The sequence below is a fragment of the Pteropus medius genome, unplaced genomic scaffold (genome assembly GCF_902729225.1).
Source record: "Pteropus medius unplaced genomic scaffold, Ma_sr-lr_union100, whole genome shotgun sequence".
In the NCBI taxonomy this organism is placed as follows: Eukaryota; Metazoa; Chordata; class Mammalia; order Chiroptera; family Pteropodidae; genus Pteropus; species Pteropus medius.
Window position 1 is genome coordinate 173824 of NW_024341754.1, and position 25065 is coordinate 198888.

The 25065-nt window shown below is 51.4% G+C and overlaps 3 protein-coding genes and 1 pseudogene across 3 annotated transcripts in view; 2 read left to right on the forward strand and 2 right to left on the reverse strand.

Annotated features, from left to right (window-relative positions):
• Nucleotides 1-53: 53 nt before the first annotated feature.
• Nucleotides 54-7788, forward strand: AP1G2 (adaptor related protein complex 1 subunit gamma 2). Its single transcript, XM_039851239.1, has 22 exons — nt 54-163; nt 584-788; nt 1194-1318; nt 1459-1600; nt 1728-1824; nt 1983-2059; nt 2175-2270; nt 2629-2709; nt 3008-3106; nt 3255-3310; nt 3472-3585; nt 3728-3868; nt 3949-4003; nt 4084-4206; nt 4896-4985; nt 5077-5204; nt 5461-5565; nt 5897-6020; nt 6104-6239; nt 6926-7089; nt 7312-7410; nt 7498-7788. Exons 2-22 carry the CDS (start codon nt 585-587, stop codon nt 7597-7599), a joined length of 2358 nt encoding a protein of 785 aa, XP_039707173.1. The 5' UTR covers nt 54-163; nt 584; the 3' UTR covers nt 7600-7788.
• Nucleotides 7775-11027, reverse strand: THTPA (thiamine triphosphatase). The gene is made up of 3 exons (XM_039851282.1): nt 10685-11027; nt 9719-10270; nt 7775-8633 (listed from the first exon to the last, which is right to left on the reverse strand). Exons 2-3 carry the CDS (start codon nt 10263-10265, stop codon nt 8488-8490), a joined length of 693 nt encoding a protein of 230 aa, XP_039707216.1. The 5' UTR covers nt 10266-10270; nt 10685-11027; the 3' UTR covers nt 7775-8487.
• A 1427-nt stretch (nt 11028-12454) lies between these two features.
• Nucleotides 12455-25065, forward strand: part of ZFHX2 (zinc finger homeobox 2) — a 28387-nt gene continuing 15776 nt past the window's right edge. Inside the window, 1 exon segment of the mRNA XM_039851234.1 lies at nt 12455-12932. The gene's annotated coding sequence lies outside the window, so the exon portion shown is untranslated.
• Nucleotides 21742-21860, reverse strand: LOC120594188 (uncharacterized; annotated as a pseudogene).

Genomic DNA, 25065 nt, shown 5'->3' on the forward strand with positions numbered 1-25065 from the left:
CCTAAGGTCAGAAGACTCAAGACGGCTCAGCAGGGCGGCCCATGAGGGGCGGGATCCCGTGATGGGGCGGGGAGAGGGAAAGACCAGACCGAAGACCAACCCCCGCCTGGCCCTGAACCCGGAAACGCCAGGGGGAGAGGAACGGAGTTGAGGCAGAAGCCAGGTGAGGCTGGCGTTAAGGCAAGCGTCCTGGTGTGGGGAAGCTGGGGCCGCCTGGATGTGAACGTGGGGAGGAATCTTGTGGAAGAACTAGCGCACATCCCGGGAAATGGAATGGCTGAGCTAGGGACGGGGAACCAGGAGGGGGAAAAGGGGACGCAAGTAGGCGGGGTCCCGGCGCATGCTCAGTAGGAACGGGCTCAGGGTGGGGCGGGAACGCATGCGTAGTGGGGATCTCGAGCGGGAAGGAGGGGGCGGAATTTGGAGACCCACGTGGGGGAAGGGGAATGTGGCCTCAGTTTTAGGGTAGCGGTGGGACCCGGGCCCCCAGGATCTTGGCACAGGGCAAGATTGGACAGAAAAGCCAAGCACTCTGGGCCAACGAGGTTTAAAGCCTTCTCCGTTCCTGGAGTCTGCCCCCCAGGATGGTGGTGACTTCGCTGAAGCTTCAAGATCTAATTGAAGAGATTCGTGGGGCCAAGACCCAGGCTCAGGAGCGGGAAGTGATCCAAAAGGAGTGCGCCCACATCCGGGCCTCCTTCCGCGATGGGGACCCTCTGCATAGGCACCGCCAGCTGGCCAAACTGCTCTATGTCCACATGTTGGGCTATCCCGCCCACTTTGGACAGGTACGGGGCAGGGACACCTCTTTTCGGGAGTTTGATGAGGGAGGCTATAGTGGCACAGGGTCTCGGACCTGCTCACCTGTTGGTGCTCCGATTTTTTCTACAAAGTTCGCAGCCCTCGCAGCATACACCGCAGACCTCCTTCCTATTACAACCCCTATTGGTCACCAGCTGGACTTAACCCTTCATTCTCTGGCCAGCCCCATTAAGGCACCTCCTTCCTCTCCTATCCTCCACTCCAATTTCCTTGAAACTACCCGTTAACTGAATCTTCTAAGACTCTCATTGAAGGAAGGGTGATAGGATATGGTGTCCCCACAAAGTAATCTGATGTTAAAGAGGAAGATAGAAAAAGGATTTTTGGTGCTTTCACTCTTACCCCTTTCTGGTCTGCCCCCTTCCCTATAGATGGAGTGCCTGAAACTGATCGCCTCCCCCAGGTTCACAGACAAGAGGGTGGGCTACCTGGGGGCCATGCTTCTGCTGGATGAAAGGCAGGATGCCCACCTGCTCATTACCAACAGCATCAAGAAGTGAGAGGGTTTGGGGAAGCACTTGGAATCAGGGAGATGGGAGAGTGGGGAACTGGAAAATTCCAGGGGGCTGCCTGCTATAGGTACTGGAAGGACTGGATTTCTCAGAGGCTTGACTGACCATCCTCCCAAAACTGCAGTGACCTGAGTCAAGGGATGCAGGCTGTACAAGGCCTGGCCCTGTGCACTCTGAGCACCATGGGCTCCGCTGAGATGTGCCGGGACCTGGCTACTGAGGTAGAAAAACTGCTCCTGGAGCCCAGCACCTATGTGCGCAAGAAGGTGAGATGGCAGGACTCTAGGCACTTGCCCCTCTAGAAATTCTTCATAATTTGCCATGTGACAGAGGTTGGGGGGGGGGGGCATCCTGGCAGACCTCTGCCCTCTCTGAGCCCCCTGACCTCTGTAGGCTGTTCTGACTGCAGTGCACATAATCCGGAAGGTCCCTGAGCTCTCTGACATCTTCCTCCCACCCTGTGCCAAACTGCTTCACGAACGCCACCATGGTAAGGCCATTGGGTTCCCCATCCCTTGTCTCAGCTATGGCCAGAGGTGGAAAATGGGACAGGGACCCCAACTCATTGGAGCAGGGTAGCCTATGCACACACACAGTAGACTCTCCTGTGCCCCTGATCCCCACTCACTTCCCCTGCCCTGATCCCAGGCATCCTGCTGGGCACCATCACGCTGATCACGGAGCTCTGCGAAAGAAGCCCGGCAACCCTCAAGCACTTTCGAAAGGTGGGCTGGTGAAGGGGCAGGCCCTGAGCCAGGAAAAGAGGGTCAGTGGAGTTGGAATGGGGCTGAAGGCTGAGATTAGGAAGAATACCCAGATAAGGCTGTGCCCTCCCTCTAGGTAGTGCCCCAGCTGGTGCAGATCCTCCGGACTCTGGTGACAACCGGATATTCCACAGAACACAGTATATCTGGAGTCAGCGACCCCTTCCTACAGGTGGGCTGACCCTTCCCTGCTGTATCTTTAGAACAAAGTTTGGCAGTAAGCCCATGGCTAGTGGTCACCTCCCAGAGAACACTGTCTCAGTCAGTGTCTTGGCAGACACAGGACTGCCAAGTGCAAGGAAGGGATGCCTAAAGGTCAGAAAATCCAGTTTGGTAACAATAATAAAAATAAAAATAAATCCTGTCCCCAAGTCCCTTGAGACTTGTAGAGTGGAGGCAGAGTGGCAGGGAGGCTCTAAGGAACAGCCAGACCCCTCCTAATGCTCTCCTAATGTCAGATTTTTCTCCTCAGCCCCATGACTCCTTACCCTAAGAACCCCTGCACCTCTCAACTTTTAACCTAACCTCAGGTCCAGATACTTCATCTGCTTCGGATTCTGGGCCGGAACCATGAAGAGAGCAGTGAGAGCATGAATGACTTGCTGGCCCAGGTATGGGACTGGAGAGGGGTGCTGGTTAGGTATGTTGCTCTGTGATCCCACCAGCCCTCGGCACCCCTCACATGACCACCCACCATGCGGTGGCCATATAATAACATCTATGTTTCTCTTCCAACTGTGATCTCCATGAGGACAGGCATACCGTCTCAGTGTGGTAGCTCCTGACACATAGTAGGGGCTCAGGGAACTGTTAGGTGGTTGAGGATTGGATGACATGGTGGAGACCTTCCAGAGACCTGAGAAGAGGGCAGAGCCCCTTACACATGGATCTTCTCTCCCATCCACTCAGGTGGCCACTAACACAGACACCAGCCGAAATGCGGGCAGTGCAGTCCTTTTTGAGACTGTGCTCACCATCATGGACATCCGTTCTGCAGCTGGCCTGCGGGTATCATCCCATATGCCTCTCCCACTGTAGTCTCATCCACCCTCCCACCCACCCCAACTGTACAAACAGGTCCTGTGCCAGGCAGCCCCCACTCCTGAATCAACAGATTGCTCCTTCCCTGACTGTCCCCAACTTCTGCGTCTTGTAGGTTCTAGCTGTCAATATTCTTGGCCGCTTCCTGTGCAACAATGACAAGAATATTAGGTAAAAGTCCCAGGTGTCTGGCTGGGCTGTGCCACTGAGCTCCTGGCCCTCTGTCTTCCTTCCAGTCTCCCAATTCACTCTTATCCCTGTACCCAGGGCAGAATGGTGCAGAGAGGGGGATGATAGCCATGGTGTGATGGGACCTCTCCCACTCTGTCCAGGTATGTAGCCCTGACATCATTGCTACGGCTGGTGCAGTCTGATCACAGTGCTGTGCAGCGGCACCGGTCTACTGTGGTGGAATGTCTGCGGGAATCTGATGCCTCCCTTAGCCGGTGAGCGGGACAGATGGCCCAGCACCTGGTGGCCAGGACCTGGACCAGCTCAGAGCAGCTGGAGTAAGGGGACTAGGAGACAGGTGCCTGGGGAAGGGGAGGGCCTGGGCTACCTCATATAGACACGTCTTTCTCCTGCCAGGCGGGCCCTGGAACTGAGCCTGGCTCTGATAAACAGCTCTAATGTGCGAGCCATGACGCAAGAGCTTCAGGGCTTTCTGGAGTCGTGCCCCCATGATCTACGGGCTGACTGTGCCTCAGGCATCCTGCTGGCAGCAGAGAGGTAAGGTGACAGGTGTCCAGGAGGCAGAAGGTGGAATCTGGGGAAGGTCAGTACCAGGACTAAAGAGCCATGTCTCCTAGGTTTGCCCCAACCAAGCGGTGGCACATAGACACCATCCTGCACGTACTGACAACGGTGAGGCAGGGGCTGGTCTGAGAGCTGGGCAGAAGTAGGCAGGGCTCACCACACTGAATTGACCACGTTCACTGCTTCAGGCAGGCACCCATGTGCGGGATGATGCAGTGGCCAACCTGACTCAGCTGATTGGCGGAGCCCAGGAGCTACATGCTTACTCTGTGCGCCGCCTCTACAGTGCACTGGCACAGGACATCTCCCAGGTAATGTTCCCACCACCCAGGCTCAAGGCTGCCCAACCTCCCAGCCCTTCCTGGGCCACTTACTCCTTACACCTGGTTCCCAACTGTTTTTCCTTTGAGGTCACAACTACTTAGTGGAGACACTCAAGGAGAGAGAGCCCTATTTTTACTGAGAACACCTGTACTTCTGTCCTGGCTCTGATACCTACTGGCTGCGTAACCACAAATGACCAATTTAACTTTATGCTCAGTACACGCAGCTTTCTACCCTGCCCACCTCCCAGAGCTATCTAGCGGATCTAATGAGATCAATAACAGCTTTCTGCATGTATTAGGTTTTATTACTACCTGAATGTTGAGTGAATTAACAGATGCCACCCAGCACCTTTAGCCCCCTTTCCATATTAAGTAGTGTGGGTAGAAACCATCTACCCTTTCTCAAGGAAGGGATCCTCTCACTTCGCCATCCCCCAGCACCCCCTTGTGGTTGGGCCACAAGTAGTTCTGATGCTTGGCCACCAGAGGGCAGTGGAAGCACAGGAGCCAGGACAGCCTGGGGACAAATTCTTAACTGCTCCCTATTCCAGCGCCCCTCCCTCTCAGCACTCCTCCAATCCCACCATCTCTGCACTGCCTAAAGGGATATCACAGGGTCTGGAAGTGAGGAGGAGCCTCAGACTCTGGCCCAGCATGTTTCTTATCCCACACAGCAACCGCTGGTGCAAGTGGCAGCCTGGTGCATCGGAGAATATGGGGACCTTCTGCTGGAGGGGAACTGTGAGGAAACTGAGCCCCTTCAGGTGAGACCTGCACTGAGAGTGCCCTAAGGAGGAACTGGTCAAGGGAGGCAAGGCTGGCCCCAGGATCCCTACCTGTTGTCTGTTTCCAAAGGTAGAGGAAGAGGCAGTGTTGGCATTATTGGAAAGGGTGCTTCAGTCCCACATGTCCCTTCCAGCCACCAGAGGATATGCCCTCACAGCCCTCATGAAGCTCAGCACCCGGCTTCGGGGGGACAACAAGTAAGAAGTGTTCCCAGCCCTTCTCAGAGACCCTCTTCTTGGTGCCTCCAGATGTCCCTTCGTTGTGCCCATGTTTCTGAGTTTCTCTCCAGGCACATACCCCAATACCCCCTCCCCCAAATGTTGGATTCTTCCTTTTGAGCCAAGTATCATGGGTATCTCCCTGCTCTGTGGGGCCTCTCCCTTCCCTGCCACATCCTGGAGCTGAAGGGAGTGCAGACTGCCATTCCCACTCATGCACCACCCTGTGGCCCAGCCGCATCCGCCAGGTGGTATCCATCTACGGGAGCTGCCTGGACATGGAGCTGCAGCAGCGGGCTGTGGAGTACAACACACTCTTCCGGAAGTACGACCACATGAGGTGCGATTAGCACTCTACCACAGCATAGGACCCAGACTCCTCCTTTTCCCCAAATGTCCTCTCCCCAGTGTCCCTTTCTGGGTACAAGGGACTCAACCTCACTGTGTCCTACCCATCCAGTCAGAGCCTCCCCACTCAGAGTTCACTGAAGCTAAGCTGGTTTCCAGCCCTGCTTATCTGAAAACCAGCAACAGTGTGCCATCTTAGGAAACCAGAGGGGCACTTCAACCCACCATGTGCCCAGGGCTGTGTTCTTAACTCCTCCTCCCACATGCCTCTTGTAAAAAGCCCAGGGTCCACCCAGAGGGACACACTTGCATTCCATTCTCAGGGCTGCCATCCTAGAAAAGATGCCTCTTATGGAGCGAGGTGGCCCTCAGGTTGATGAGGAAGCAAAGGAAAGCAAAGCAGCAGCCCAGCTTTTGGAAGCATCCCCTGTCACCACAGAGCCCCAGGTGAGGAGGCCAGAAGCCCCAGGGAGAAGAGGACTTGGTCAGGCTTCCATACCCAGCCCTGGTCCTTCTGCCCTTTCTCCCAGGCCTCAAAGCTCTTGGATCTGTTAGATCTCCTGGATGGCACTTCTGGGGATGCCCAGAAGATTCCCCCTCTGGATCCCTCCACAGAAGGCACTTTAATACAACTTCTTGACTCCCCCTGTGCTCCTACAGTCCCGGGTAAGCCTCAGCAAAGGGACGATGTCTTAGAGAAGTTGGAAGAGATGGAAATGTGTTCCCTCTTCTTTCCCAAGGACTGAGTTTCAGGTGCCCTCTTTGCTGTGTGCTCCACATCAAATCCCCATCTTAGTAGGGAAAAGTGTTCATTCGATGACAAATTCCCCTCCTGGACACTCTTCAGTATCTTCTTCCCTTTGTTCCAGACATCTTACCCTGGCCTGCAGGCCCTGCTTTCTCCCCAGCCCATCTCATATACTTTCCTACAACCCACTCCTGTGGTTCCCTCTCAGTTCCTCAGACCCTCTCACCTCAAGCCCTTAGCAATTTATGTTCTTCTTACATGCAATATTTTTTCCCTAGCACATCAAATGACTGGCTTATTCTCACTCTTTAGACCTCAGGTAAAATGTTAGATGCTTCCCCTACCACTCCTATTTTAGTTAGTTCCTCTCAGTTATTCTGGCCTAGTTTATTTCCCTCCAGCACCAGTTACAGTCTGTCATTATCTTGCTTTTCTTATTCTTTCCCCCAACTAGACTGTGAGCTCCAACAGGGACCTCATCTTCTTGTCCACTTTGTCACTAGTATCTCAAACAGTGCTCCACACCCAATGGGTGCTCACTTAATTTTTGTTGAATGAACTCGTTATCTTCAGCCCATACAGTGAGTCTCTCTCCCTACTCTAGCTCCCATCCCAAATCTCAAAGTGTTTGAGCGTGAAGGACTACAGCTAATTCTGTCTTTTGTTCGACCCCCTGGAACCCCTGCTTTGCTCTTAATCACTGTCACCGCTACCAACGCCTCAAAGGGTGATGTCACCCATTTCATCTGCCAGGCCGCTGTGCCCAAGGTTTGTGGAAGACCAGGGTTCAGAAGTGGCCTGGGCACTTCAGGAGAAAAGGCTACTAAGTAGAGGAAGTGGGTGGGAGAATGAGATGAGAAGGGAGTGGTTTGCAGAGAAAAGCACTTGGAGAGTTATGGAAAGAGGGTTTGAAACTTTTGGATGTGCAGAGGTTGCCTGAACTCAGTTAGCTGCCTTATATACTGTGCTCTGCCCAACCTCCTTGTTCAGAGTTTCCAGCTGCAGTTACAGGCCCCCAGTGGAAACACAGTTCCAGCTCAGGGTGGCCTTCCAATGACCCAGCTCCTCAGAATCCTCAATCCTACCAAGGTGAGCTCCAGGAACCCCCTGTGGATAAGACCCAAAAAAGGGAGAAGTCATTGGTGCTAACCCTGGTATCCACTCTCCTATTTCTAGGCCCCCTTGAGGCTAAAGCTGCGCCTCACTTACAACCACTTCGGCCAGTCGGTGCAGGAGATCTTTGAGGTGAACAACTTGCCTGTGGAAACATGGCAGTAACTCAGACTCCACTCAGCCCGAAATCCTCCTGTGTCCCAAACCCCTGGGGCCCTGGCTACTTGGAACCTACATCTGAAGACTACCAGCAGGTGGCACTCTGGTCCTGTGCTTGCCACTGCAAAAACTATGGGGGCCTGTCCCCCTCCCCCACAAATAAGGAAAGCCCAATAAAGCCTACGGGGGAAGCCATATTTGTGTATATTTGAGGTAGAAAACATGAATAACAGCAAGGGAAACGTCTAAAAAGCAAGTATGTATCTTCCCCCTCAGCCTTAGGAACCTGTTTCAACAAAGGAGGGTTTTCTACCCCTCTCCAGGCTGAGGAGCAGATTTGCCCCCAAACTTCCACAGGAGGCACTCTACCCTCTGGTCTAGAGTAGGGCACAGTGGCAAAATCAAACCAGAATTTCTAGATTTCCAACAGAAAATCCCACCCATTTCCTACCTACCTGCGCTATTCCCCACACCCCCAGGCAGGGAAATCCCTGCTGCCTCCCCTCATCTCTAACTCAGCTGTAAGGCAGTTTAGGAGCCGCTGGCAGAATCAATGGCATCGACCAAGGGAGGGGGGGTGGCAAGGGATTTTCCTGTGCTTAACTACTGATCACGGCTAAGTGGAAATCCTATAAACACGAGCGGAAATCAATGGAGGCTGCTTAGCGGCCAGGGGAGAGGGGCGGCCCACAGATTGCATCTGACTGATGAGAGAGAGGAGGCAGTCTGGGAGGGCTCGACAAAGGATAACTGAGGGTAGGGTGAAGGAACAGGCAGAGCTGGTGAGAGAAGACTCACTCTGGGGAGGAAAGCCTGGGGAAAAGGCACAGTGAGCAAAGGAATGAACCCCATTAGTCCCAGAACTCTCTTCCCTGTCATGGAAGATGTGACACCCTAGTCCAGGCTACTATCAGCATCTTTAGTCCCCTGTGGCTTCTCTCTGGAACTGTGCACGTCTAGCAGGCGCTGATAGTCTTGAGGCCGGAAGCGCTGTAGGTACACAATCAGCTTGGCAGGTGCCACCTCCTGTGCCAGCACACCTGTAGGCAAAAGGAGAATGAGAAGGGAGCCAGACAGAGCTGCGAATGCTTTAATTCTACTCCCTCCGCCCACAAAGCCAGACCCCAAAGTTGTTTCCAAGGCAGCACTGGGATTCTGAACACCATCTAACCAGCTTGTGTAACCCACCAGCCCACTCCCTGACTGGCCTATGGAAGTAGGGCCTAAAAGGACCACTCTAGACAGGAGTAGGGCTAGAAAGCCAAGTATGAGCCTCTCTAGCAAAGAGAAATGGTGAAGAGGCACTCAGGCGCCATGAAGACAGAGGGTGCCTGAATATTGACTCATTTCAGTTATTGCTCCTGTCCCCCAATCAAGATTAAAGCCCATCTAGGCAGGCCAAAGCTCATTAGCTTGGTAATGAAGCACATGCAGAGATGCACACAGAAAGAAACAGGGATGTAGAAAGAAGCAGCAGCTATAGCCATGGGGTGGGATTCACATAGAATTCTAGTCTCTATGTAGTATGGAGCCACGATAACCCAGTGTCTTATTGTTAGCAGCATGCTGGGTGGGCATACAGCAGGGAACTCTATGTTTGCTAAGGAGGTGAGAACAGCATCCCAGGGATGTAAGGTCCCATGGGATGCACAATGCCATATTTATGAGAATGAACTGTCTACAAGGGAGGTAAGCCTGGGAACAGAAAAAACTGCCAGTGTTTGCCCCTCTGTCTGTTCCATAAATACAACATTCTTGCCTTTTCCTCAAAGCTAACAGACAAATGAAGACCTAGGTGTAAAAATGAGATAGGAGTTAGGGGAAGGAAAGATGAATCTGACTAAAGCAGAGAATTGGCACATGGAACTGAAGGACACTTGGAGTGGCTAGAAGTATGAGAACTAAATGAGACAATGGGATAGATTATAGACAGAAGGATAAAATCCAGGTTAGAGAGGTATTATAAACGTAAAGAGGATTTGATAGAGCTTTAAGCAAACTGAGTCCTCCAAAAAATTATTAAAACAATTCCCATTAGAGAACCCCAAGATCCTCCCCGCTAACTGACCCATGGGTACACACAGAAGAGGAACAGGGAAAGCAGAGAAGGACCTGTCTCCCTCACCAAGCATGCTGCTGAGCTTGTTGATCTTCTCTACAGCAGCTGGGACTTCAGCCTCCTGGTGCACCATGACCTCGACCTCACCCACAGCGTAGCCAAAGTCAGCTGTATCCATGTCCACCCTGAGCAGCAGTTCCTCTTCATCTGCTCTCGATAGCACCAGTTTCCAGGCACTACGCTTAGTCACAAAACTAGCTACTTCCTGCAGCCCCAGTGGGCTCAGCACAGCAGCCACACCTCTAGCCCCCAGGACCTCAGCGCCCAACACCTCACAGAGCTTGGCCACAATTGCGGGCTCAGCTGTGAGTTCCAGGTACTCAGTATGGAGTCCCGAGACACCTGCTGCTCCAGGACATTTGAGCTCCCATCCACTACTCTCTCGCTGCCGCAGCCAGTGGTCAGTCCGCATGAGGCTCAGCTCAGGGGTGTCATAGTAGCTGTCTCGGAAGGTGACCTGATGCTCCAGGGTGCCCCCCAACTCCAGCAACCGTTCCTCTGTGCCAGGCCCAGGAATGAACTTCCGCTCCACCTCAATCAGGCCCTGAGCCATACTACCTGCAATAATAAATCAATCAACAAACATTTCCTGAGATCCTAAAGATGCTCAGCTTTGCAGAGGGACAGCTCAGCACACCCTCCACACACACACCCGCCTCTAAAAACTTATGAGGCACCCACACTGTTCACAGCTCTGTAGGTGCTACAGCCCTTTCTCCCTGCCTCTGTGGATGGCCCCGCCTCTGGTGTTTTACGGCCTGCAATAGTGACAGGTCTCGTTATATCCCTTCTACCGCTGATGTCCTCAATCCAAAGGGCTCCCTCGAAAGCAGGCCGCGTGGCAGGTGTTCTTTTAACGCTCCCCTCTACGGCTTGCTATCCCGGAGGCCGGTGGCTCACTGTGCGGGATGACCCCGGCCAACCTAACCCTCCCCAGCCACAGCACGGGGCGGCGGAACCTTGGGGTCTCACCTCAAAGCCCGGACTCCCTCTCGCGGGACCTGAAGATGGGGGATGGGAGCCCACGCCACGCCCGCGAGGGATGCCGGGAACAGTCCCTAGCCCGGGACTTCGGTCCCGCTCTCTGCGCACCCGACCGGTCCCAGCGCGAGCGGCCATATTAGGCCCGATGTGGCGGTGCTACGGCAGACCGGGGGCCCAAGGGCCTGCTAGGTGTTAAGGGGCCTCGACCTCTGCAGTGGGCAGGGAGTGAGGTCATCCTGTGCTCTGCTCCTCATGCCCGACCTTTCCCGGCTCCCGGGGGTCAGCCCGGGTCTCAGGTCTCAGGCTGAGCCTGGCACCCTGGGGCCCGGGTGCATGATGGGAAATGTAGTTCCAAAGGGAGACTTTGCTTTCTCCTCCTCTCCACCGCCCCGTCGCTATGGTGACAAGAAAGCTGCGATTAGTGCCAGGGAGACTCTAAAAGTTGAACTAGGAAGGTGGGGAGAGTAGGGTGGAAGGAGCTGAGGCCCCAGCCCCGTCTCCAAATCCCTCACTCCGTAAGCTGATGGGCCTAGAATACAAGCCACTCATTCACTGTCCAGCAGATATTTTATTGATTATTATGGTGGCCCACTAAATGCAGGCCACTGGCAATGAGCTAAAGAAAGCATAACTAAGACCAGTTTAGCTACTCTGGAGTATTAGAGGGGATTTAATGTATCCTGGCATGAATGTTCAGAGTAAGGTTGGGTGGGAAACTTTATGTTGGAGAAGAAAGTGATATTTTAGGTGGGAACTAAAGACATGTTAGGATTTCAACAGCTAGAGACTCAGATGGAGACAGGAAAAGCATGAGCAAAGGCCCAGAAGCTGGAGAGTATATGGTCAGTGTGGAAGGGAGATGAAGCTAAAAATACAGTTAAGCAGGTTGGAAAAGGCCTTGAGCACCAGATCAAAGAGTTTGTCACTGAGTTTCCAATGGCCCCTGAGCCGGCTTTGTCAGGAGTAGGAGCATTACTCGCGGTCATTTAAAATACAGGAAAACATGGGAGTGGCCCTTTGACTGCTTTGGGAGACAAAATAGAGAAGGCTCCTTCACCTCCTTACTCCTGAGGACTACTGTTACCTGGAGGAGTCATCTATATGTCTGAGTCTCTAGGCATGGTAGCTTGCTGAGGAACAGTGGCTCTTACCAACTTCTGGGGTCCCTATAATTGGCGAGAAGTGCCAGGTTCTCAACACCTGTCCTCTCCCTAGTGTGTTTCTGAAAAACACATGACACATGGTAAGCACTGCGGGGAGGACACTGCTGTACAGACATGGCGCTTCTCCTCCCCCCACACTATTCTGGGGGCTCTGTAACCGTGTGGAGGAAAGAAAGCTCTCAGAGACTTCAAGGTAATTGCTGTGGAAGAGAAGGTTCTAGTACCCAGTTGAAAGGGAGGGAACTAATAAGTCAGGAAGAAGGGAGTGGAAAGAGGCTTCAGGTGGATCTGGAAGCTAGTAGAAGCCAGGGCTTTCTCTAGAGCTAATTTAAAACACGCCACGTATGGTTTCTGTAGGAAGAGAAGACTAGAAAGAGTTTAAAGGAACCTGGCCTTTTTACAGGCACCAGCTTGAACCTAGCGCCAGAGTCCAGCAGGTAGCCCGGCCCACGGGCCTGCCTTACCCTGGAGCCTAGAGTCCCGCCCACGGTCCAGCAAGGCCTGCGGCTTCGGCAGCTGGAGCCGGCGCGGGAGCGAGCGCGGGCTGGATGGTGGGGGGGGGGGAAGACTACAACTCCCGGCATTCACCGCGGCGGGCGGGCCGCTGCACCTGCTCAGTGGGGCCGCCCCGGGCGCCTGGGTATTGATTATTCCATTGTGTGGGACGCCTCGGCTCCAGCCAGTGAATGAGGCGGAGGAGTAAGGGCGAGGAGGAGGAGGAGAAGGAGGAGGAGAGGAGGGCGAGGGAGGGAGGGAGGAGGAGGCAGGGAGCGAGCGAGTGCCCTGGGTGAATCAATGGAAACCCCCTCACGAAGCCGGGAAAACACTTCAGCCGCAGCCAAATAGCATTGATTATTTTCCTTCACTTCCCTTACCGCCGTGAATTTATTTATTTATTTTTTCCATCTCCGTCCCCGACGCCCCGGAGTGAGCGCTGGAGGGAGGGAGGAGGAGGGGAAAAAAAAGGAATCAACACATCGGAGAAGTCCCTTCCAAGAGCCGCCCCCTCCCCTCCCCGCCTCGCGCTGCTCGGCGGCCGTGGTTCGACTCCCGTCCCTGCTTCCAGCTGAGGTGTAAGTGCATCGATTTCCGATGCTGCTGGGTTCTTTTTTTTTTTTTTCTTCCTCCCTCTCTCCTCTCTTCTTCCTTCCTTGCTCTTTGGAAGCTCGAGACGGAGGGGGGGAGGCGGGGACTACCCGCTGGAGGGGCACGGGAGAGGGGGGGAAAGGGCTGGGGAGAGGACACGGACGGACAGACCGACAAACCGAGAGCCTGAGGAGGAGGAGGGGCAGGGGTGTGGGAGGGAGAGGGCGTGCGAGTGGGGATGGAGGAAGAGAGAGATGCAGGGGTGGAGGAGAGACCGGGAATGGAAAGGCATCGAGGCTGGACCGGGAACCAGCCGGACAGACGGAGGGTAACGAGAACCTAGACGGACCGCGCCGAGCTGTGCGGGGAGCTGGGGTCCCGAAGGGAAGGGGAGGCCGGGTGAGTGCGAGGGCTCGGAGATGTCAGCCCGAGGGGCCTGGGTCTCGGCGGCCCCCCGCCGGCCGCGGGATGGGGGAGAAACCGCGACAGGCGGGCGGTCTGATGCGCTGGGGGTTGGGGTGGGCGGGAGGAGACGTGGATACCCTTGATCTTCGATCTCCATTTTCGCCTGAAGTTGAGTTCTTTTTGTTTGTTTGTTTTTATTTTTGTGTTTTTGGAAAGGTGCGAGGTGAGGGGAGGCCACTGCTCCATTCAAGGCGAAGCGTGTCTCTCCTGGCCCCGCAAGTCTCCATACGCTCTGTCTGCACCTCTGAGTCGCCCTATCATTTTTTGAGCACTTGACCACGCGTCTCGCCTGTAGCCCCGCTGATCTCTGTCCATGTGTCCCTGCCTCTCGATTTTGCTACTCTTTACCTCATTCATTCTCTCCACTCATCCGTCTCTGGGTCTGTATGTCACTGTCTCCACATGTGATTCTTCCCGTCCAAGTGATCCTCTCGCTATGTGTCCCTGTCACTGTGTCATGCCTTGGCTGACTGACTGTTCTGCCCATCTAGGACTCCATGCCCTCTCCTTCAGGGTCCTCATAGATTTCTCCAGCCTTTTTAGGCTACTTTGGAGTTTGCTTATCAGTCATGATTGTGGTAGTCACTGGTCCCGGGCTTGGAAGAGTCAGAGGATAGAGCAGATATGTCTCTCCTAAGGACTCCAGTGCTCTTTCAGCACGGCCAGGACAGCCTCCACTTCCACCTTCACATGGGAGGCTTTGGAACTTCCTAGCATTGTTGAGTATCCCCTTTGCCATGTGCCTTTCTCCCCCACCAGGACCTCACCTCTGGTCTCTTGTGAGTCATTTACCTCTCCTGGAGCCTCCCACCACAAACCTCTTCCTTGCCGATTTGATTTTCCTCCCTACACTCACTTTACCATTGTATATTTTTCATTTCCCCATTTTATTTCACCTTTTTTCCCCCCATCCCTGTCTCCCATGATCTCCCTTGCCTATTCTCCCCTTTTGTTCCCATAATCTTCTGTCTTCCTACCTTTCTCCTTGGTTACCCTAAGTTCCTTTTATCCCTTATTTATCCCTCTCACCCAGCATTTTAACCCCAGCCGCAGAAGGTACCTAAGCAAGGGGCTGGGAGAGGTTGGGAGTATGGTTTGTGAAGGCACATAAACAGGCCAAGAAATCAATTTAATGGGCTTCTAGGGGTATGTAACCTCTTCATCAGTCAGGATCATTATGCCATGAACTGTCAACTATGATTTTGGAAGGGAACATTCTATAGGACTCTGAGCTCCACCATGCTTGGTTGCCCCTCATCCTTCAGTTTATTCTAGTGGCTTCTTCACTTGCCAGTTGGTCTTCTTCCTGCATTCCTGCTATTATCATATTTGGATTCAGCATGATTTCTTTCTAAGGCAGTTTACAGTAGTGTGGCAGAAGCTATCTTATGCAAGGAGACAGGTTCATTTAGCCTAAAGAAAGGGAAAGGTGGATAAAGAGTCTGGGGAGTTTACCTTGTTTTAAGACCATCTTTGTTTTTCCAGACCTCAGGAGCTTAGAAGGGTAAAAAGAGGAGGTATTATGAACAGAAGATGGAAGATTTCAGAGGTGAACAGAGTTACAGAAAGGAAGGAGAGGCTGAGTGCAGTAAATGCGTGGGGTAGAGAAATGCATGCTGTGAGGAACCTGCAAAAGAAGGGAATAAAATCCATGCGGAATGAGGGGCAGAGAAGGGCGATTAATGAAAAACTAAAAGAATGAAAAAACGATCTAATAGTGATACCGAAGGAAAGAGAGAGAGAAATGATAGAATATTCCTAAAGAGGTCAACCAAAAAAGCAATAAAAATTTAATATAATGGTAAAGTGGGGGGAGGGAGGAATTGAAAAATAAGATGAGGTGGAAAAGAAGGTAAATGGAAGGCAAATGAGTGCTGGAGCAGATCAGAGCTGCGCAGAGGTTGGTAGGGGGAAAGAGGAGAGGGTGAGGTATCAAAGGAAACAAATGCCTCTGGTGTGAGAAGGACACAGCGTGATGGATGCAAAGAGAGCGCTGCAGGAGGGGTGATTTGGAAAAAAGGCAGAGCAGAAATACCACTGGGCGAAGCCCCAAAAGAGAGAGATGCCAAAGAAGGGGGAGAGAGCACGCACAGAGCTATCTGATGAAGAGAAAGAGAGAGAGAGAGCCTCACCAACATTCATTCCTTTGGCCAAATCACTCACTACCCCACCAAAGTCCTTTGCATTTCATTCCCAAGCCAGGGGAACACAAGCAAAGAGATGAAAAAGTAGAATTCCTATTTACTTTAGCTGACAGGAACTTGAATCTTTCTAGCCCCCTGAGAACCAAGAACCTCAAGCCTCTGATGTCATAAATTGCTGGTGTTGCCTTGGCAACCTGACAGGGTTCCTCCCTCCATGATGTCAGAGCAGCTGGTGTTACCTTGAGACCCATAGAGGAATAACTTGCTGCTTTGCTGGGAAGCTGTACACTTACGTGGCCAGGGCTTGAGTCAGATCTGTAGGATTCCTGGGTCTGGTAGCTTGACCTTACCTCCTGGAGCCGTTCCTAGCTCAGAATGAGGTCTTGTTTGGTAGGACCTGCAGGAGCAAGAGGAGGGGGACCTGGGATAATAGGGGGCATGGCAAATGGGATGGTAGGACTGAAAGGCAAAGAAGGAAGAGAACTGCAAGTGGCAGTTATGGAACGTGAAAGGAGAAAGGCTTTGTGAACAAGGAGGAGACTTATCAAAAATGTAAAATGAACCTCCTTGAGTTTAGGAATGGTGACTGAAGCTGGAAATGCAGAAGAGCGGGGATCAGAGCTGTGTGAGAGTGTAAACCGATGCAGGGATAGAGAAAAGAAGGGTTCTGAAACGACAGGGCAATTCGACTGTGGAGAAAGTGAAAGAAAGGGACTCTGAGTTGGACAGATGAAGCTGTCAGGTGAGAGACCCCAGGTTAGTCCTGATGGCTATAGGCACAGGGGCCGCATCTGTCTAGTTTCTTACTGTTTTCCAGCACCTAGCACAGTGTCTTGTCACATAGATGCTTAGTAAATGTCTGTTCATCAAATGTTGAGTTAGTAGGTCGTTCGCCTTCCTCTCACCCCACCTCTCACGCCTAAGTCTGCATAAATGGGCAAGTTGGGAAATCAGAAACTGGAGGAGAGTTAACAGAGCAACAGCAAAGTCTGAGAGGGCAGACTGAGTTAGGGGCTCCTTGGAGGCAGGCAGCCAGGGTGGACTCTATGGGCTTATCTGAGGAGACTTTGCAGAGAAAATGGGAGGAAAACATGAATGAACAGTCTTAGGAGTCCAAGAAGAAGATGTGGAGGAGGGTAGAGAAAGGAGCTGGTTTCCAGAAAAGGTTGAGAGTTATTTCCAAAGACAGAGTTGGCAGATTTGAATTGAGAGTAGCATCCCTACCCCACCCCATTCCCAGTCATGAAACCACAATTGAATCGGTCATACTCATATTTTTACGCTGGTCACAAATAAAAAGTTCATAAATCAGTATCAGGCCCATCCTAAACACCCTGTCCTAATCTAGGCAATTACAGTGAAGTCAGCGTTGGCCAAGTGAGCCAAAAGGCAGAAGGAAGCATAGACCTGGATGTAAGAAACCCTGCGAGGGATGGCCTTCACACTGACTGCCCATTGTTGAATGAGTCCAGAGGTATCTAGGAGAAGAGGAGGCAGAAAGATGCAGAGCTCACTACAACTCTTTGAGAGAAATCTATAGAGAGGTGTCTAAATACACAGAAGCCATAGAGGAGAGAAATGTACTCAATCAGGAATTATAACCTGTCCTGCTCTTCTGGTGATGAGTCAGAAAGACCCTGAATGGGTTGAGGACTCTAGGAAGATGGAAGAGCAGGAGTGAGCTGCGAGCCCTAGAGGAGAGCCTGGCTGTAATAAGAAAGGCCCAGAGCAGCTGGAGAAGGGGCTGGTGGGCGGGGGCCTGAAGGGAGGACAGTGGCGGCTGGAGGCACTGTCAGCCGCCGCCATGGACTTGGGCAGCTCATATTTTGCGGCAGGCGACAGGCTGTCGACACAGCGGTCCTTTACCTCACCGTTAGAAACTCATTTCATTGATTTTTCCATCTTTCTTCTCTGGCTTCTCAGTCATCCCACCACTCACTTTCCCAGAGCCCCTTGCCTCTCTGGGGAAAGCCTCAGGGGACTGCCTGTACACCCCTCTTCCACCCCAGGCTGGTGAGATGGGGTAAAAGATTTAGAGCTGCCTTCCTGCGCTCTGAGGTAATCCCATTGGCTCAGTGTCCCCCTCATATAAGAACTGGTCCAGAGACCAGAGCCTCTGTGTATGGTTGTTTAGGGTGCCCAGTTTAAGGGTGACAACTGAGGTCCACCTGTTCTCGTCACCAAGCTGTACCACCGGCATGCGGGCTGCATACACCTGGAGGAAGACATTTTTTTCTAAAATTCCTCCCAAGATAACTCCACACCCCTCAAAATGGTTTTTTTGTTTTGTTTTGTTTTTTCAAAGTCAAATGAGACAACAGGAGCTCACCTCTGTATTTGGGCAGGAATATGGGATTACAGTAAAGCTAAGGTTCCCGCCTTGGAATCACAGCAGGGCCACCTACTGGAATGGTGCTCGCACTGGGGCCTGTGCAGTTGGCAGGACATAAGTTGCAAGAGCTCTCTGCGGAGAGAAGAGGGTGTGAGTATGCAGTGTCTGGCCCTGTGTAGCATGTTGATGTGCAGGGTTGGTGGCGCAGGGTGGGTTTGGGTCAGAAATTTTTACTTCATGTGTGCACATTTCCCTAGTGCCTCCTCCAGTCACAGGCAACTACCCTTAGCTTCTCCCTTTGGGGCTGGGATTGGGCTAAAGGTCAAGAGTCAATTGCCAGTCATTTGGCTTCTCAGTGAAGGAGGGCAGAGGGTGGGACAGGAGTGTTAGATTGTGTTTCCCTGAGGAACTGATGGCGTAAATGCCATTTCCTGCCTCAAATTTTTCATTCCTTGTTTTGTCAGTAACCTCAGTCTCAAGCCCAAGGCCCTCTAGCTCTGTCCTCCTTTTCCTCTCTTGGGGAAGCTGTTTCTCTGGAGCCCAGTGTGTCTTGGCTCTCAGATGTCCGAGTCTGGATTCTGCTGCTTCCCCTGAGATCACAATTGTCTTCCTTTCTGTCCAGCCACTTCCATGTTCTATATCACTGGCCTGCTGGAGCCACAAATGCTTTCTTCCTCCCATCTCCAGCTTTTTCAGGCTGTGTGGTTTCTGAAACTTACAGGTAAATCTTGGTGCTTCAGGGAAAGGAGTGCACGCAAGGTTAGGAAGAGAGAAAACGAGGAAAGGGCCAAGAAAAAGGTTCAGGATGGATGGGTCAGGGACGAGTGGGAGAAACCCAGACAGGCAGAGGATGAGGAGGAGAGGGAGTCAAAGGTAAAAATCATGTGACTTCCAGCCAGGAGAGAGCAGAGAGAAGGCCACAATTTAAATGAAAAAGGAGGAGGGCCGTGGGCTGTGAAGATAGAGAACAAACTGGAAGAGAGAAGCCCCAGAGCTTGAGCGCCTGCGGGGAAATGGAAGCTCAGAGGAGGAGGAGGACGTGTGTTTGTCGGAGAGGCCTAACCGGGCAAAGGCAGACGGCAGTCTCAGACTCTGTGTCAGTCCTGAGTTCAAGCCATGCTGGCTTTGACCCTTGTGGGAGGAACTGAAGTGGCAAATTAACGATGTTAATGAAGTCACTGCTCCTTGTTTGTCTTTGCTGGTTTCCCCTTGAGATTTGTCCTTTGGCCAGACAGGGCAACGTGGGGGAGGGGAGGGCCAGCGGCAGAAAAGGGTGGGGGAGGGGCACAGAGAAGAGGACGGGAAATGGAGATAGGGAGGACAGACTAGAGGAAGAGGGGGAGTGCTGAGTGAAGAGGTGGAGGAGAGGAGCGACAAGGGAGATGCAGAAAGAGGAGGGAAGGGAAAAGAACAATGAGGAGCAGGAGAGGGAAACCTGGAAGGAAAAGCAGAAGAAGAGGGGGGAGACGAAGAGGTGGACCGCGGAAATGGTGAGCTGGAGGAACAGCCTAGGCCAGGGCTGAAAGAGCTGCAGCTGGTGGGGCCAGGGGGCGGGGCCTCATCTCCATCTCTAATGGCTGTGAAATGAGGTTAGCTCCATTAGAGGCGGTGAGAGTGTAACGAGATCACACTCATTAGGGCTGGGCCATCCCAGTAATTACCACCACCCCAAACACGGCCATGCTACTGAGCACAAACAGGCACAAACAGGCACGCGGCAACACGCCTGCACAGGACACTCCATCGCTGAACCGAAGCCCAGGGCCCACACCGATATAACTGAGGACTGGGGAGGCCCAGCCAGAGGCCTGAGTCAGCACCTTCCTAACCTCCAAGAGGTGCTGGCATAGGACTACACCCAGGCCCTCAGCCACACACACAATCAAAAAAGTAATAAACATACATGAATACCCCAACTCAGAAAATAAGGCATGTTATTGAATAATTATTTTTATTAATCACAAAGTGCCAATCTCAATAATGACCATTTCAATGGACAGTTCCATGAGGAACTATTCCCCATTCTGTATATGAAGAAACAGGCTTTAAGCAACTCACCGGAGCTCATTTACATAATAATAAATAGGACTAGAATTGATTAGAGGTCTGTGTGGCCCTAAAGGCTATATTTTTATATAATACCATACTACCCTTCTGATGAAGTTCGTATGCTGTTATGAATACACATGTGTAGACTTGCAGCTTTAAGAGACAGTTATCACAAATGAATATACATACTGTCAGTCAAATAACCTTTGACATCTATCTCCATTCACCCCCATCCTCATCTCCAAACATACACACAAAATGGCCAGGGCTCCTTTATAGACTGCAAGGTAGATGGTGCCCCCTGGAGTTGCACAAAGCAGTGGACCTGTTCTGGCCCATCTTACACTGGGAAACTAACTAGGAGACAACCATCTAACAACTTCAAGCTCAAAGAGTAACATGATAGCACACATGCTCAAGGTGACACACACAAGGGTAGAGTAACAAACTCAAAGACTTCATTCAAAATGCATACCAGCCAGAGTTTAGAAGCTTACAAATTAATCCAAGAGCAGAGTGCTGAGGTCAGGCTACCTTGAGTCCAATCTTGACACTACTTCTTTCCAAGTATGAAACCTTAAAAATTACTTAACCCATCTAAATCTGTTTCCATTTTTATAAAACAGAAATGAATAGCCATATCTATTTCATCATATTATAGCAGAGGATCAAATGATAAGATGTTTGCAGAGGGCTCAGCACTGGCTGGCAGATGGTAAACATTTAAAGATGTTATTTTATCATTAGTATTGTTGTAATAGTATTTAAGTGGAGTCAATACCATCACAAGGAGTCATATAGAATCAAAGAACCAGAGGATTTATTTATATACACAGTCACAATCGTATCCTTCCAAATAGTTCTAGAAGTAATTCCTTTTAAGCTCAGGGAGATCAAAGGTCTTCTACAGAAGTCCCCATGCCAGGTTCAGATAGGATCCTGAATCTGAATTCAAGGGCACACCTTTTCTATCCCTCTCCTATAGAAGTGCTCAGAGCTGACTTCAAGTGCTTGTCTAAGCCTAAGTCTCTCTAGTGCTCCACACTGCTGTCCTAACGTGAGAGGCTCCACTCCTGCCTGCAGCACACCTCAACAAAGCCGTGCAAATGTGGATGGATATTCAACTCACTGGTTGTGGTTTTAGTCTATAGCCTCCTTCTCACCCCTGGCCTCTCCCCTGTCTACTGCCTACCCACCCCCATCTTCTTCCTCTCAGCCTGTCCTTTCTCCTCACACCTCAACCAGTTCAGTCACACCAACCTTAAGCATCTTGCAAGGTGAAAGACACTGCCTCTTTGCTCCATCCCTCTCACTGGGGACAGACCACTTGCCCAATCTGATGCCAAAGCTGGGAGGCTTCAATGAGAGATGGAAAAAACTAGATTCAGTATTTACATATGCAGATCAGGATGCAAACCCCCCTTACCTACCTTTCTCTCTCTTTCCCTTCTTTCTTCCTCTTCTCTGTCTTAGCTGTCTCTTTCTTTACCCTCTATGACTCTCCTTTTCCTGCCTGTCTTATCTCATTTCCTGCCATTCTCATTTTCTCTTTTGGACAAAATTTATCTTGCACAAAGCAAGCACTCCCCGAATATTTGAGGGGGAGAGGTCTAGGAGAGATAGGTAGAATTAAAAGGGAGGAATGGGAGTACCTTCTTTTCTTTTTAAATATAGAAGGTAAGATTTAGAGACAGAGAAAATGATAATTTTAAATGCAGGGAGAGGCCATAATTTTTTTTTTAGGCAACCCTTGGTTGACCTCACAGATTGCAAGGATCTTGTCAGCTTACAATCCCTTATTTTTTATGCCTACAGCACCTAGTCTTCCTAGGTGGTCTCCCATCCAAGTACTAACCAGGCCTGACCTTGCTTAGCTTCTGACATTAGACCGGATCAGGCTTGTTCAGGGTGCCATGGCCGTAGACAGGCCATAATAGTTTTGATCCAAGTATTAGCTGCTTCTGCACCCAGGCCAAGTGTGATCCTGAGCAAAACTTCCAATCTCTGTTCTTGGATAAAAGGGTGTCTCTAGGCCCAGCAATCAGGATGGCCAAGTGAGAAATGAACTCTGATGCTGGGCAGACTAGATATAAATCCTGCCCACCAAAGAATCTGCCCTCAGTGGTAAAGGGCAGAGATTACAGAATGAATCCTGGTCAGGAAGGGGGAGGCAGAAGGAAAGTTGTCAACCTTCCTGCAAACACCTTGCTCCACTCTATGGGCAGAGATGGCCAAGAAAGAAGGAAAAAACTAATCTGATTGAACACCCAGTATATGCACTTTCACAGGTTACTCAGTGTAGTTTCCCCACAACCAGGTTAGGAAAGTATTATTATTACCATTTTCACAGATAAGGAAACTGAGACTTGATAAGTAATTTACCCAGTGGTGAGTGGAGAACCCTGGGCCTGCATGAATCTAAAGCCCAGGTTCTTCTGCTGCCTTAAAAACAAACAAACAAACAAACAAAACACCACAGCTCATCAAGTGTTTGTTTGCTGTTTATACCAACCACTCTCCCTTATGCAGAGTGTACACATACCATCCTTCTTCTTCCTCTTCCCCTCTTCACTGTGGCTGCCTCCTCTTGAAAGCAACAGAGTGAGTCAAAAAGGGGAGAAAGGCAAGGGCAAAGTGAGTAAGGAAGAAAGCAGTGCCTTTGATAATACTTTCAGAGAGTGGAAAGAGAAAAGTTCCTAAAAATTGCCCCTCGGTAAGTAAGGGAAAGAGGATAGATTGAACAACTGGGAAAGTGAATGGCAAAAATATTGGAAGGCTGATGTGGAAAGCATTGTATGCAAACTTTAAGCAAATGTGTTGATGACCTCTGGCAGACTTTGCTGCTGGGAAAGCCTTTGCCTTATCAGGTTTGGAGAAAAGGAAGGAGGGGGGCGGGAGGAGAAAACCTACCTGTGGGGGGTCAGGCCTGTCCTCTCCTGGGTGATGTTCCTTCGGCAACCACTAGGGGGCAGTAGTGTTTTTTTCCCTCTGGTCTGCCAGAGGCTCTGCCCAAGGGGAGTCCTGGTCTTGCTGGGAGCTCCAGAGGGAGCGCATCTCCCCAGCTTTGCCTCTACTTCTCCCCGCCAGCCTGAACACACGCCCTGGCTCCTCCTTGGTGAGGGGCGGAGTCTCTCCTTCCTCAGATCTCATGTTTTTGGTTCTTTCTTTGCCCTTGCCCCTTTGGCTCCTGTAATTCTCTGCTTCTGAAGACTCACTGTGTTCTCCCTGGCTCATGTGGTCTCAGGGCCCAGCCTGCCTTTTCAGCCTTCCACAACTTCACATCGAGCCTTTCTGGCCATCTCATAACATCTCTTTCTCAGTAGCTTTCTGGCCTCCTGGCTTCTTGTTGTAAGTACTGTGTATCTGCCCTCTGAACAGGGAGCGCATATCAAGAAGAATTCTTGACCGGCTGTTTACAGGGTACCTTTCTGCCTAGTTCCCACGGAAGAATATTTGCAGTTTGGTGATCATGTTTAGTGATCAGGCAACAACTGCCTGGCTGAGCTATAAAAGTAGCCCTTCCATCTTTCCTTTCCCATCCTGAGGGATAACCTGGGTCTGCAAGGAGGAATAGGGCAATACCAAAAACAAAAACATCTGTCTCCATAGCTTTCTCCTCTCCTCAGCCTGTAAGGGTAGGAAGCATTAGGGAGGAAGATGGAATGAAGGGGCAGCAAGGGCACTCACTCTGGAGACAGAGGGCCTTTTAGAAGTTAGAAGATTCATCTCGGGGGGATGGCTACACCCTCAGAACTCTCCACCCTCCCTTGGCTCCAGGCCTGCCTCCTCCCATCCCCCTCAGTGGCAGCAGCCTTGTAATTTAAAGCTCTCTCTGTCGCCTCTAATGTGATCCTCTCGTTTTATTGACTCTCTCTGCCGTCTGTGGCGCCCCTTCACATCAATCTCCGTTCTAATCACACCACACCACCACCGCCTGCTCTGTCTCCCCCAACCCTCGCCTTGTGAGCCCCCCAGTCCTTACCTCTACCCAGCTCTTTCCTTTTGACTCTCTGCCCACCCCTCCACTGTACACCTGATCTGCCCTCTTCCTACCTCCTACCTCCCTCCTCCAGAGGCAGGAATGCCAGGGCCTTCAAGGTGCCGCCTTCTCCCTTTGCCCACTGCTAAGACGTGACCTGAGGGAGAACATAGGCCCCTAAGGAAAGCCCAGAACTAAAGGAGGAATGGCAGTGGTCTGAGGGAACAGGATTCTAGGTGATCTTTTGTCTGTCATTTGGTTCTGCATCATCTCAGAAAGACAAAAACTGAGTTCAAGGTAGGAAGAGCAAAGACAGGGACACAGATTCAGAGAAGGAAAGAAGAAAAGATTGAGGAGGAGGGAAATGGAAGAAGGAAAAAAAGTGAAAAAACACTTGCTGCAGTTAAAGATTTGTAATAAATAGTGGGTGATGGGAGAAGCACAGAGAAGGGGGAGGAGTTGGGAGTGCACCGAGGCAGAGATAAATTTGCAATTGAAATTCTTTCCTGAAGAGGAGGAGGGGTAGGTTGGGAGGTGGGGAAGAGATTTGCAATTTTAAACAGCTACCGACCTACCCTTGGTCGATCTGGGTTTAAACCACACGCTAGCCCAAAGCTATGCTCCTTGGGTTTCTAGCTATAAATCATCTGTGTTTTTTTCCAGTCTTGGGAAGTATCAGCTTCGGAGAGAGGATTTGGGGCTTAGGTCTTCCTAGCCCTCCTCTGAAGTTTGATCTAGAGTTGTGAGGAGCCGGGGAGAAGGAGCCGATCAATGTGATGTAAGCAGGGTGAGCCAGCGGGGAGACAGCACCCAGCCGGTCCAGTCCTCAGCAACAAGGTCCAGGAGAGGCCCTTGTTGCCTGACCTCAGTTCTTCTCATCAGGTGGGGCAGTGAATGGGTGGTGGGCCCCGCTGTGCAGCTGACAGAATGTCAGACCCCCACAAACCAGCGCAGTTAATTCTCCTTTCCCCCAAGGATTCCAAAGGAAGAATACCTTTCTCCCACAACTTCAGGGCTTCGGCTTTCTGGTCATCTAGGATAGACTCCACTTCATCTAATCCCTACCGCACCATCCCCTCCACCCCTTGCCCAGGTGCTGATTTGCATTTTCATTACCATGCTGGTGGAGCCCCTCTTGGAGCCTTAATGGC

Excerpts from the sequence above, each read along its gene's own strand:
- AP1G2 (XM_039851239.1), top strand. The coding sequence starts at position 585 with ATGGTGGTGACTTCGCTGAAGCTTCAAGATCTAATTGAAGAGATTCGT. Across the intron at positions 1,601-1,727 it reads GCACCTATGTGCGCAAGAAG|GCTGTTCTGACTGCAGTGCA; the intron begins GTGAGATGGCAG and ends TGACCTCTGTAG. Across the intron at positions 4,986-5,076 it reads AGGAAACTGAGCCCCTTCAG|GTAGAGGAAGAGGCAGTGTT; the intron begins GTGAGACCTGCA and ends CTGTTTCCAAAG.
- THTPA (XM_039851282.1), bottom strand. The coding sequence starts at position 10,265 with ATGGCTCAGGGCCTGATTGAGGTGGAGCGGAAGTTCATTCCTGGGCCT. Across the intron at positions 8,634-9,718 it reads CAAGCTCAGCAGCATGCTTG|GTGTGCTGGCACAGGAGGTG; the intron begins GTGAGGGAGACA and ends TTTTGCCTACAG.